The sequence below is a fragment of the Eumetopias jubatus genome, unplaced genomic scaffold (genome assembly GCF_037043125.1).
Source record: "Eumetopias jubatus isolate StellerSeaLion01/CBP00866 unplaced genomic scaffold, mEumJub1_p1.0 scaffold_1, whole genome shotgun sequence".
Taxonomy (NCBI): domain Eukaryota; kingdom Metazoa; phylum Chordata; class Mammalia; order Carnivora; family Otariidae; genus Eumetopias; species Eumetopias jubatus.
This window is the reverse complement of record NW_028274807.1, coordinates 122,080,156-122,093,645: the sequence shown is the minus strand read 5'-3', so window position 1 is coordinate 122,093,645 and position 13,490 is coordinate 122,080,156. Positions and strand designations below refer to the sequence as shown.

At 34.3% G+C, this 13,490-nt stretch overlaps 1 protein-coding gene across 4 annotated transcripts in view; it reads left to right on the top strand.

The window, feature by feature from the left end:
- ARMC8 (armadillo repeat containing 8) overlaps positions 1 to 13,490 on the top strand; it is a 124,576-nt gene that overhangs the window by 54,168 nt on the left and 56,918 nt on the right. For all 4 annotated transcript variants that reach the window (XR_003608425.2, XR_003608427.2, XR_003608424.2 and 1 more), the window contains exons 10-12: positions 923 to 983; positions 3,068 to 3,268; positions 6,332 to 6,427. Coding sequence is in view for 1 of the 4 variants with exons in the window: in XM_028099096.2 (XP_027954897.1) it covers positions 923 to 983; positions 3,068 to 3,268; positions 6,332 to 6,427 (358 nt within the window). In the remaining 3 variants the exon portion in view is untranslated. The remainder of the gene's footprint in view (positions 1 to 922; positions 984 to 3,067; positions 3,269 to 6,331; positions 6,428 to 13,490) is intronic.

Sequence of the window (13,490 nt, the reverse complement as noted above, 5' to 3'; positions counted from 1 at the left end):
GAGTATATTATTTGTATGCTTGTTTGCTTTTTGTCTTCAAAAACCTTTTTGTTAAGTAAGATAAATGCTCTCATGGAACTGGTTTAAAAAAATGTGGTGACAAGTCTTAAGATGATTACAGCTATAAACAATTCGATCCTCTACAATCTAGGTAAAAGTTTTATTGATTTTTTTTTTTATAGCTTTCTATAAAAGCCAGATTATGGAGTGTTTTAACCACGCCCCCCTTTACTAAAGGACCCTAATCCAAAAAGGAAATTCATTAAGTTTCTGAAGTGTTCAGTACCTGCTTAGGGAGTACCAAGTAACTTTATTCTTATTCAAAGCCAGATATAATTATGAAGGCAAATTGTTTTTTAGTAGAACCAAATCAATGACCAATTGTCAAAGCCATTGCTGGCAAACTCTGAAGAGTTATTAGTTAATTTCTTATGGCTACTGCTAAGAGTTAAAAGTTAAATGCTTTTTCTGTGATACTTGTACTACTGCTATTGGAGTTAGACTATCCAAGCTTAGCTTGATTTAATCTTAGACACTTTGTGAACTTTATATTTTATTTTTAACTTTCCCCCCCTTTTTATTATGGAAACTTTCTCACACGAAAAAGTTAGAAAAAATTATAAGGAACTCCGTTGTGCCCAGCGCCTAGCTTTAAAGTTTATCTGCTCATTAAGCCTTTATTTTTAAAACAATTTTGTATGTATTTTTGAAAAATATCTGAATTACTGTTGTATATTTATCAGTTAGTTGTTTTTGAGTATTAAATTGGCAGAACCTCATCAAAGGTAATATGAAAACCTTCTCCCTCAAGATAAATAAGAGTAGTTGTCTTTTTTTTTCCATAAAATCCTAAAGGCAAGGAATTTTTCTTTTAAACCTTTAAAACACAAGCAAAAACTTACTTTCTGCCATCTTATTCCAGTTTAACTTACATGTGTAGAGCTGGAGCAATTCGGACAGATGACAACTGTATTGTATTAAAGGTGAGCTAATTAATTCTCTCTAAACACATGCAAAAGTTCCCCAGTCGTAAGTGTTGAATATAAATGTTGGTATTCCTGTTTCTTTTTTTTCTCTTATTTCTTTTTATACATTTATAACTATGGTATGTGTGCATAGCATAAAATAATATTAAAACACCATGCTTTTCTTTTTAATGGAATGCCATGTAGTTTTAAAAAATTGTTTTTAGATGTGTCTTGAGAGTCAAAGTGAAGTAGTTCTTTTCCTGTCACACCTTTTTCATTTTTATGGAAATTATGAGGATCTAGAAGTTGTAAAAATATGTAAAATTCAGGTGAAATAGAAAATATATTTTAATCCTTGATTTTCATTAAGTTTGAACATAGTTTTATAGGAAAGCAGTTCATTAGCTCTGTAGACAAAGACTTTATATTACCCTCATGGCAGATAATCAAAAGACATAATGAAAAAGAAAAAAATAGCACATGAAAACCATCAACATATTGTGACATGTCAAAAGCAACTAGAACTCAGAAAAACCCAGGTAAGAGATTGGCCCTAAAAGTTACAAGACCTGGATTCTGGTTTCAGCACTCCCACCCCTGACTGACTTGAGTAATCCTGGGCACCTCCCTTACTCTTTTGGTGCCTCATGAAAGTGGAGGCAATAATTTTTGTTCATCTATCCCACAGGGTCATTTTGAAGATAACAATATATTAAATATATTAAACGTCTTATTAGCTACAAAGAACAAAATAAATGTAAATAAATTGATTATGTATCATTTTATGATCGTGAGATCTCTCATTATCAGTGTACAAAATGAACCTAAGGATAAAAGAGCATTAAGACTAATGTTTGCTTTAGTCTTTGGTGAAGCAAGTCAATTAATTAGAACTGAGGACCGACTAAGCATCATTGTGTAGAGTTCTAAGGGATTCCATGCAAGTAACCTTGGTTTATTTGCTCAACTGCTCTACCCCTCCTCTTCTCCCTTATTGGTAAACTAGGTTAATAGCATCTTCTTCATGTAGTAATTGTGAGTGTTAAATTCAATAATCCATGAATTTATGGTATTAATAAATGTTAGTAACTGTTCAGAAAAAAATAAGAATAAGGCTTTGCTCTTGGACGCCTAGGATTGTATTATAAAGCCTGCACTTGCCTGATAGGAAATCAGTAGTGTACAGTAAAGTGCTAAACTCTATGATAAAGATATAATAGGAACTTAGAAAAGAGCAAAGCACAGTTGATTACAGTAATTGAGGAAGGCTTCTTATAACATTTCAATTTCCATTTTTTGTGGTATTGTTTAAAGTGGGTTCATCAGCCTTAGAAATAGTAAATACATGGAATATTTTTATTGAGAACCTGATGTAGATAAATTACCAAGACCAGCACCAAGGTTTTTGAAGGACCTCAGAAGTAAAATTGGACTAGCAGGTCTAGTCATTCTAGGGAGTGATTTAGAAAACCTAGGAACTACGATGGATGCATTTCACTCACATTATAGGAAAACTCATGGAATCTGAGTAATGGTAAGATCACTGAATTTTTAAAGCTGTATTTTGGTTTTGTAGGTGAGAATCACACCTCAAAAATAAAAGTCATCCCATTTTATTATTATTCACTAAAGAAAAGATAGCATACTTTTTCTACAGCACAGTTGTTCCTGATTAAACTGCTGGATGTCTTTTATCAGCACCACGCTAACCACCTGAGCTAACCGGCCACTTTGCCGGATGTCTTTTAAGTAAATAAATACATAGATGGGACAGAAACCTCAGACATGATTTATTAGGGATTCTTAAATGTCTTTTATAAGGTTGTATAATAAAGTTTCAATTTTATCCATCACAAAAGCCTGATTAGAGTTTGTATTAATATGCTTTGGTTGTATGATTAGGGTTTAGTGTGCCAGCACAAATGATTAATATACACTGAACTTTGTTTTTACATTCCAAACAACCTTTCATTCTCTGAAACATTTGATCACTAACTTGACTGCCAATAAAAACCATGGAGTTGATTCAGTCACTATATGCTCTCCATCAAGCTTTTGCCTTTACCACAAAGCAAATAATTAATTTCACTACCTTCCAGACACTGCCTTGTTTGGTTCGAATGTGCAGTAAGGAGAGATTACTAGAGGAGAGAGTTGAAGGAGCTGAGACACTCGCCTATCTGATTGAACCAGATGTTGAGCTACAGAGAATCGCTAGCATAACTGATCACCTCATTGCCATGCTTGCTGATTATTTCAAGTATCCCAGCTCAGTGAGTGCCATCACTGATATTAAAAGGGTATGTTCTGTTTTTCTTTTCAGCAGCTCAAGTAAGGGATTTTTAAGTTTTTCTTACTGCTCACAACTTTGAGCCAATTAATAATTACAGTTCAAAGCCCTTTTAAATGAAGGAATCTTTTCCCTCTGATAACAAAGATGATGTTTTGTGGGTTTTTGAATCCAGCTTGTCTCACGTAATTATCAGAAATTTTTCACTAAGCAGGTAATCAGGAAGGAAGAAAATTACATCCCTAAGTCCCAACTAAAACCCAAAAATAGTGGGGTCTGGGTATTTACATTATATCAACATTATCTATCCTGTTGAGGTTCCCAGAATCATCTCTCTTGCTGTATTCTCGTTCTTTAGGTCAAAGATAATCTTCTGTGACAGGTGATGTGACTTATTTGACTCTCCACCACTGTCTTTCTCTTTTGCTATCTTTTCTAACTTTTGTCATCTTCTTCTCTTACCTTGCTTCAGTTTTATACTGTGCTTTGGGCCTGCTAGTGTCAGCTAAAGCACTGTTTAACTTCTAGTTTGAGACCACCAAGAACCAAACTGTGCTTTCCTCAGACTTTTTTTCAAACTGTAAGTTCCTTAGAATAGTTAGATATTTTTGACTTTGTTCTTCTCAGCCTATTTGTCATATCCATTTCTCTAAGTATAAGAAAACAATATTCAATTAGAGAAAGTTTATTTAAGGAGGTTATGGAAGAGAGGCGCCTGGGTGGCTCAGTGGTTAAGTGTCTGCCTTTGGCTCGGGTCATGATCCCAGGGTCCTGGGATCGAGCCCCACGTCAGGCTCCCTGCTCTGCAGCAAGCCTGCTTCTCCCTCTCCCACTCCCCCTGCTTGTGTTCCCTCTCTCTCTGTGTCTTTCTGTCAAATAAATAAATAAAAATCTTAAAAAAAAAAAAAAAAAGAGGAGGTCATGGTAGAGAGAGCATTGCCTCCTAATTAGTAACCAGTACTGTTTCATGAATGTGACTGTTTTTGATTCCAGTGTTCCCAATGTTAATTTTTTTTTTTTAACTTTTCTCTTGACCTCTCCCATGCCCCCTGAGTTCCCCAAAACTTCATTTGGCAGGCAGCTGTTCATTTGGCATTTAACACTGAAAACAAAACGAACTCTCAAGGGTTTATCTTTTTCTTTTAGAAAGGGCCCAAAGTAACCTTCACTGGTACTGGTATTAATAATGTACACTGCCCTCTGAATTAAAGTTAGCGCCTGCTCTTCCTTCAGTAGTATTGTTCTTCCAGTACAGGTGATGGGTTACTTTGAACCAGCTACCTTGTCTGTTTTCCCGCTGGCCACTTGCACATAGTATCTCACTGGTAGAAAAATACATGAGCAAGTCCCAACAATGGCCTCATGAACACCCTCAGTTGACCGTCCTAGCAAGGCAAATGGGACACTTGGATGGACAGGAGGTGAGGAAACATAGTTGTAAGAACTTGTAACCTGTACCTGTGTAAATCATTTAACTAGTATATAGAAGATTATCTCTCTGTTAGGGTTTTTTTTTTCATTTTATTTCCATCACAGTAAAACTAGAATAATAATTTTTTTAAATGATCTTTTATACCAAACCTGAATATGTTTGTCATCTTTATTTTTGATGATGGATTATACAGTGGTTTCTGACCATAAAAATATAGATACTAGACCCATAGTGAGAAAGTCTTACATGTTAATAAGTGTGTGATTTTCATGGCATATGTTAATCCAAGTCCATATTCTATATGTTATGACTAGAAAGTACTTAAGACTTTAAGAATAGATATTTTAGAACTTATACATCAAAATGAGTGTTGTCTGTTGGGGAGTTCCTCCCATAATCCATCAGTGCCTGCTTTGATCAAAGTATTTTTGGAACTACTGTTCTTGTTATTTGGCTTTTTTTTTTTTAATACTTTATTTGAGAGGGAGAGAGAGCACAAGTGGGGGGAAGGGCAGAGGGAGGGGGAGAAGCAGACTCCCCACTGAACAGGGAGCCAGACACGAGATCACGAATTGAGCCGAAGACAGACGCTTAACAACTGAGCCACCCAGGTGCCCCTGTTGTTGTTATTTGTTACCCTAAATAATATTACCCAGTTAGGTTTATTTCCCCATCTTCGCATACCACAGTCTGTGACAATTAACTTAATAAAACTCTTAGTTGATGAATTTAGGCTTTTCTAACTAATATGCCACTTAACTCTTTAGGAAGTTTCAGAAGAGGGTCTCAGAATGTTATAAACAATACTTTTATCATTGCATAAAGGCGAACCTTTCCAAGGCAACTCATTTGGAGTGGCAGTCATTTGGATGAATTAGTTATAAAATTATTTACGTTATTGATATGCCTTAGGTATTTACTGCCTTGTATTTAGTCATCGAAAGTGTCATGAGAACATCCTTCTGTTTCATTTTTGTGGTAGTTTAGTGATAAATCATCAGGTGTACAGAAGAACTGAAAACCTAGCCAGTTATGCATGTGGAAAGATAGCATTAATTGTTTCATACCAGTAAGTAACCTTAAACATAAATCTCAGATAATTATAATAGATAACATAGTAATGACTACCATGGTATATTGTTCATTAAGGATTTTCACAAAGGTTTTCCTCTTTCTAAAATCTTGTTAAATGCTGAAATTGGGCTAGCACTGCTGTTGGTGTTTAAGAAAACCGCCTAGAGACCCTGTTGCAGCGGTACTCACATTTCAGCTGTAGTCTGGGGGCTAGAAAGGCCTGAGTGCCTAGTCTTTTGAGGAGAACATTTCAAAGAGCTGGTGCAAGCAAGCATCAGTGCCACTAAAGCTACTATCTGGGAACACTGCATTTTTAAGGGTCAAAGGTTCACAAAGACTTTTCATGTACCAGTGTCAGATGTTGTGGTGTTCACTTTTAGACAGAAGCAGACTGCACGCATTCTAGGTCATGCTGACGCAAACACAGCAAGGTCTCAGTCATATGTGAACAGAACCCAGAAATAACTAAGAATTCAATGAGAGCATTAGTATCTTAAGAGTTTTCACTTTTATTGAAAATTAGATTGGTGGACTGAGTTGCAGTGTACCTTTTTTTCCCTTCCATAGCTTGATCATGACTTAAAACACGCTCATGAACTCCGCCAGGCTGCATTCAAGCTCTATGCCTCTCTAGGAGCAAATGATGAAGACATCCGGAAGAAGGTGAGTCTGGGAGAGGGGCGTCCCCCAGTCCTGACAGCCAGCAGGCAGGGAGTGACGTCAACCTGAAAGTCGTGGTGAAGAGCACTAACAGTGACTGTTTGAATATAATAAAGCAGAATGACTAAAGGCATAATTGAAGAATGAATGGGACCCGGATTTGGGGGTTGTTTGTTTTTAGAACATAGAGTGGCATGGCCGTGCTGGAATGACAAATAACTGGCGTGCTTTTTTCTGTCATTAATATGAATTATTATGTTGCACATTTTTGCATGTGTTCTGATAAAATCATTTCTAGCACTGTGAAGCTTCAGACACCTTGAAAGATCTAACACTAGAATTGTAAATGTTATTTATGGAAAAACTTTCCAATGCCATTGAGAAATTCAAATCTTTATTGTATATTGTTCTTTGATATGTGGCTTAGTTATGTTTTGATTTTTTTTTTTTTTTTTTTTGCTACTGTGCAAGTTTGATGTGAATAAAATCTTTGTGGAATAATGATTTTATGTTTAGTGAGTGGTCATCTGAATTTTCCAGTTCCCAAAAAAATGTATCACTGGTCTAGCACCTTATGTTACTACAGCCTAGTCTAACACTGAACTCAGGTTCTTTATAGAATAGTTCTAAGCAGGGACTAAAGTAGAGTGTTAAGCTCTGACCTGGCTGCCTCCACAAACCAAAAGGCTGGAGCTTACCACTCAAAAAAATACATCATCTGATAAATTTTACACATGGCTTTTAGGAACATCAGTAAATTAATCCACATGTTCTGTCTTGATGAATTATAGCAGAAAGAGCAAATTGGCATTATTTATTGAAACATGGTGATTTATTATATCTCCCATCTATAGCCCTGTGAGGAAAACCAAAAAGTATTGGGAATTTACCATGATTCAGAGAAGTACTTTGGGCTTGTAGAGAGAGAGATAGAAGTATGGGGAAAACTGTAGGTTTATTGAAATAAATTGAAAAGGAACCATTATTGGAGAAAATTGAAATAATAGTAGAGAGATTAGATATGTGAGTAGCTTTGATTTAAAAATCAGTGGAAAAAACACAACTAAACTGAACATTTTCCATGTACCTCAATTTAGTTCAGTTAACAGGATGCTTTTGACTTGAAGTGTTTAGTAAATATCTATGAAAATCCTTTTTGACACTTCTAAGCTTTCATTTGTAATCTGTTACTTCAAGGCAAACATACTAATGATCTGATATTCCCTATGTGTAAGCATGATTTATGGATATTGATACTGATATGTTGCATTCAGTTTAGGTACATGGTGTATTGCAAGGGAAGAGGCTTTTATGGCAACTCATATAGATAAAACATTTTTTAAAAAATTGACATGGACTGTATAACTTAAATACATAATGATTTGGTTTTGGATGGTTATTAGGACCATTGGAAAGAGAAGTATTTTACCTATTCTTTTAGCTCAAGAAGGCTGTGCCATGTACTGAAAGGGAGATAGATAGATGGACCATAATGGGGGGGAAATAGGATGTCCATTTGTACTTCTTTGTACTTTTTTGTTAATAAACTGTTGTTTTGGAATTAATGACTTAATTTGTGATATCATGTTCTAGAAATACTTGCAACATAATAGTCTGATCAGTAGTCTATTAAAACTTGTATTCATAATGTGTATAATTTCCTGGTAAGGCTAAATCCTGATAATTTCTGTAGAAAGATGACAAATAAAGAATAAGTTATAATTATTTTTTTGTGTGGTAAAGAAAAGATACTGTGACGTTCTTATGTAATGGGGATTTATAGAGTTTTTAGGAAGATATTTAATCCTGGGAAATTAAGTGTTGAATAATTTACAGTTTATAGCAACTATTGAAGAGAGAAATTGTAAAATGGAAAATATAAAATAATTTTGTGATAAAATCTGCATGAAAATGGTTCTTAGAAGTGGAGAATCCTTATTTTCAGTGTATAAAAAATGATAAAATGATAACTCTTCCTTTGCATTTATTTCTATTCCTTTTTTTTTGTCAAAATAATTATCTGGATAGATTTCTATTTACTTTCTCCATGAAATATTTATTTACCTTTTACATTTATGCCTTATAAACTTTGATTGTATTCCTTTTTTGTGTAGATTCTTGAAGTACAATGTTTATTATTGTTTTATTTTTTAATGCAATATTTATGCTTGTCGAGATGGAATTTCAGTTTACTGAATTAATGAGTGGAGACTCTGTGAAAGAAATTTCAAGGACTGTAGACCTGTTCTCCCCAACAAAAGCAACAAAAGGCTTTTTGTTTTAGGATAAAAATACGAAGTGTTAATTTGGTCTGCCTTTTAAATTAAAAATGAGAATGTATTCAGTAAATACAGGAGATAATCTATATAGCCCATTTCCCTATAATGGCCAATTAAAGAAATGAGGCAGAATGAGAAGAGAAAACTAGAGTAAAGAGGTAGAGACAGGTATGCACAGCAATAAAGGAGAAAGATACAGGCCTTCTCTCATCATAGATTTAGTCTGTCTTCTTGCTTCAAAAAACTTCTAAAGGCCTGCTGTGATTCCATTTCTTGATCATTCTCTCTGGGCTAGAAAAAATTAAGCTAACGACTGAACATGACCTGTCGATTAGAAATTTACCACTCCTGCGTTGGAGCAGTGTTGGTGTATTCCCATTAAAAGAAAACAACTGTATAACAGTCCTTGGAACCTAATAAGCACTCAATAAATATTTGTTGAATAAATATAGAAATGAAAATACAGAAACCATACACAGAGTGGTATTTCCTTTAATACGCTTGGATCTTTCTGTATCCTTCTGTGCAGAGCAAAGCTGATATCCGGATTCCTGGCTTTGCCTCCTTTATCACTCTGTGACATACTTACAAATTTCCCAATTTCCCACAGTGTCCTGTTAGAAAATGAAGGAGGGTGGAAAAGTTCTGCAGTTGAAAGTGGAAAACATTACTCTTGGCTGTGACATAAAGAGGGAGAAGCCCAAGAAAAGATGAAGGACCACTGAGCTTGAAACAGAGGTGGCCTGACCATATTCCACTTAGAATAATTCAAGGATTTTGGTCAGAGAAAGCAAGGGCAGAGGAGCAATTGAGAGCTCAGTGGATAACGGGTCCAGAGCACATTAGCAGTAAGTGCACTGGCAGCAGTGCCAGGTAAAGATGAGCTGTAAGCTCTGCCCTGGGCAAAGTCTAGTTTCTAATGATAGCTTTAGCACATGTTCATGCTGACTAAAAAGCGTATGTTCAGTTAATGGGACAGTAACAAAAGAAAGAAGCTAAGATAACCTAAGATTATTACAAATACTGGCATCCCCAGTCAAAACTCCAGTCAGTGGTTAAGTCCTACAGAGGCAGCAGTGGCAAACAGTCCTGTAATTGTGAAGCCAATTCCTTTCTAATAAAAAAATTGCTCTTACAAAGACCATCACTTGATTAATACCTATTGGTCATCAGTTAGGTTGGAAATTGAAAGGATTGTTTTGCTTTTACTCTCTACAAGGAACTGGTAGAATTTATCAGAAACAGAAAGTGTAAATTGAGGGAAATAGAAGTAGTAAATATAAACTAAAATTCAAGGAAGTTAATAAACTTAACATGATGCGATTTTTATTTTTGATAAAAATAAGACACATTACAAATGTTAAATATAGTACTGTTGTAACCTTTGCTCCTTTGAGGTGTCTGACTGATGGAGCCTTTCAGAAAGTTTTCCTCTTGGATTTTGAATACTTATATTTTAGCTGCAGATCCCTTTTGAGGAACAAGAATGTAAGCTCCATTGAGGGCAGGGATTTTTTATGTTTGGCTGGCTCATCACTGTATTCCCAGAATCTACAACATTGCTAGGTGCTTAGTTGGCACTTAATACATATTTGACGAATGGGTGAAAAAAATGAATGAATGGACAAATGGATGAGTGAACCACATTGCAAAATTGCATTATTAAGTACCCTTAATCCAATTATATTTGGGCCTTTCTGCATTGAGAACTTACATAACTTTATTAGCAATTACACAAGTATGTGAAGAGATGAGCTTGAAAATATAGAAATCTATATCTGATCATATAGGCAAGGGGTTTACTATATTTAGCATAGAGAAAATGCAAGAAACTCCCATTTTTCAAAAGGCAGACAATCTCAAGCGTGTGTCTTCTCACTTTGATAATAGATCAAAGAGAACATGTTTTATGGTATGGTAGTTTAATTTTGAAATGATTTTTATCATTACTTCTTAGGGGTTCTTTTGCTCTATAAATGTATGAGTTTAAAAAATTTATAGCATTCACAAGTGTGAATCTGGACCAGTTTTTCCCCCCACCTTAGGGATAAAGGTATGATTTGGTTTATAGGAATTAGCCTGACTCTTAGGAATCAACCTATTCTGCAATATACATCAGTATAAAATAGTATCTCCCCTATTAATGAATGTCAGATTTTTAAGATCAGTAATTTGATTCTACATAGATTGATTGAACTTCCTACACTGTATAGACATTGTCCAATGGGTGGAGGGAGGGGGAAGCAGAGGTGAAATAAAGAGCAGTAAAACACAGCCTTAAAACTCAGCATTTATAATAAAACCTCAGTAAGTCAGAGAAAAGTAAGAAATGAACAATAAGAATTTGCTAGGGGCTTAAAGAATTATTGGGAACCAATTAAAATGGACATGGTGATATCAATATAGCTATCCTTGAATCAATTTAGAAATTATTAATTTAATATTTTTGTTATTTTTAGTGTTTTCTAAATACCTTTTATATTTTCAAGAATTGAAAATATGAAGTCTTAAGTTTTTGTTCCTTGTGGGGGGCGGGTGATCATCCAGTCATAGATGTTTTACATGATAAATGTGAAGAAAGTAGCCAAGGGTGAACAGTGGGTTTTTTGCGTTTTTGTTTTTTTTTTAAGGCAGAGAAAAATAAGAAAAGGAAAACAAAGAAGGAGAATTTGTCCTCTACCCTCTTTTTCCCAGCAGAGGAAGTTATATCTACAGGGTCATTGTGAGGATGAGATCTAATGTATTTAAAATATTTAGCAGGGTGCCTGTAGGTGTTGAATAAATGGAAGCATTTGTTGGAATATCTTAAATGATTTAATTGGAAAATTAAAGATAAATATATATTTTAAGTGTATTAGAAGAGCTGAACAGCATTGGAGCATAAATTTAAAAAAAGTTTGCAATGAAGATAGTGATGTTTATGCTATAAATTTCTAAAACCATTCTAGTAAAAAATATTTGTACTTCAGAAGCATAGGCCCTTTCTTCAGTTTATCTCTCATTAAGAATAAGATGTCTTTTTACTCTTATATTTTAAAACATATTTAAAATACTGGTTTTCAAAACTTTTTGATGCTATAACTATAGCATATTCTCCAAAGCACCAAATACAATTTTTTCTTGGACTTAAGTAGGGTATTACAATATAAATCAGTAATTGGTTAAAATAATAGGTAATGGATGTCTTCAGAAAAGTGAAGAGACCAAGTTTTACTTGACTTTGGTTATCTAAGTACTACTGTCCATGGTTGCCTCAAATGTCATTTCTCCAAGGGGTCATCATTTGTATAAAATCATATCCCAAATGTATATGTTCACATTTTGAACAAATGTAAGTTCTGTATTTTTAAAGTTACAGGATTTTAAAATATATTCATAAATATAGATCAGTTTTTCCTAATACCTTTCTGCTATGAAAATCTTGCTTAAAAGGATTTCACTTTTGAACAAATTTTATCATTGGTTGTAGCTGGATTTTATTACTAGTTGGTTTTCTGGGTAACAATATAATTATACCATGAATTTATATTTTTAAAATACTTTTGCAAAGTTCAATAATTTTAAATGGTCATTTAAAAGGCACAGTGTCAAAATTCTGTAACTGTCTCTGCCATGAAATCAGGCAGGTGCAAGGAATTATTTCTGAGCCTTAGCCTGCATGTTGAAACAAACACCTGAAAAGAACATGTTGAAGGTTTTCGTCGGTACCACAGAAGTGGCACCCTTCAGGACTTGGCTTTGCTACTGAATAATAGCAAATTCATGCAGAATTCAGAATTCCTTGACTTGATCTGTGGTTAAATTGTTAGTTATCTTCTTAAGGCTAATCTACCAAAGAATTTTAAATGAACTCTGCAACATTCTTTCATGATGGTAAGTATTTTTAAAGAGTTAACCATGACTGTACCAGGTTTTGCCACTTGTCCACAGTATTGAGACCGTTGGCCTTCAACATACTGAAAGAAGCAAACCTGGGAGTGATAATGCTATATACATAATAGAGGTATTTATAAAATCAAGTAATGAATTTTTATTTCAGAGGTTCATTAAATGGGGACATAAAATTGAATATTATATTATTATCTGTGTTAATCGTAGTTGCGTAAACCATTGAATTATATTTCTTGTTCTTAAAATGTGAAGTACAAGTTAGTTATTTTATTATTTACAATCTAAGACAGATATAAACCAAGAGATGGGTTAAAATATGATCTTTATTAGATTTGTAGAACTAAAATTAGTGACTGAGTTGGGTTTTCAGAATGTTCTGTCTGGAAATGAATGATATGTTTGGGATGATATAATATTGAGAAAACTGAGTTTGTGATGAGGAGCTAGGACCATTGCTGCTACACTTATTCCCATGACTATAAATGCTAGCACAGGGCTTGGCAAACTGTACCCTGTAGGTACTTAATACCTATGTAATAATTCTATAACCTGCCAGTTCAGAATGGTTTTTGCATTTTTATATGGTTGGTGGGGAAAAAAATCAAAGGAGTATTTCCTGACATTTGAAAAGTAAATTAAATTCAAATTTGTGTCCATAAAAGTTTTTTCTCTACTTTTTGTCAGCTTTACTGAAGTATAATTGATAAAATGTTCATAAAGTTTTATTGGAATATAGCATGTTGAGTTGTTTATGTGTTGCCTGTGGCTGTTTTGCACTACAGTGGGAGGTTGAGTAGTTGGCAACACAATCATACACCACAAAGCCTAAAATATAAGTTTTCCCACTCTGTGCTAATAATGCATAGCTAAATATAAATGACCATAAACCAGTTTGG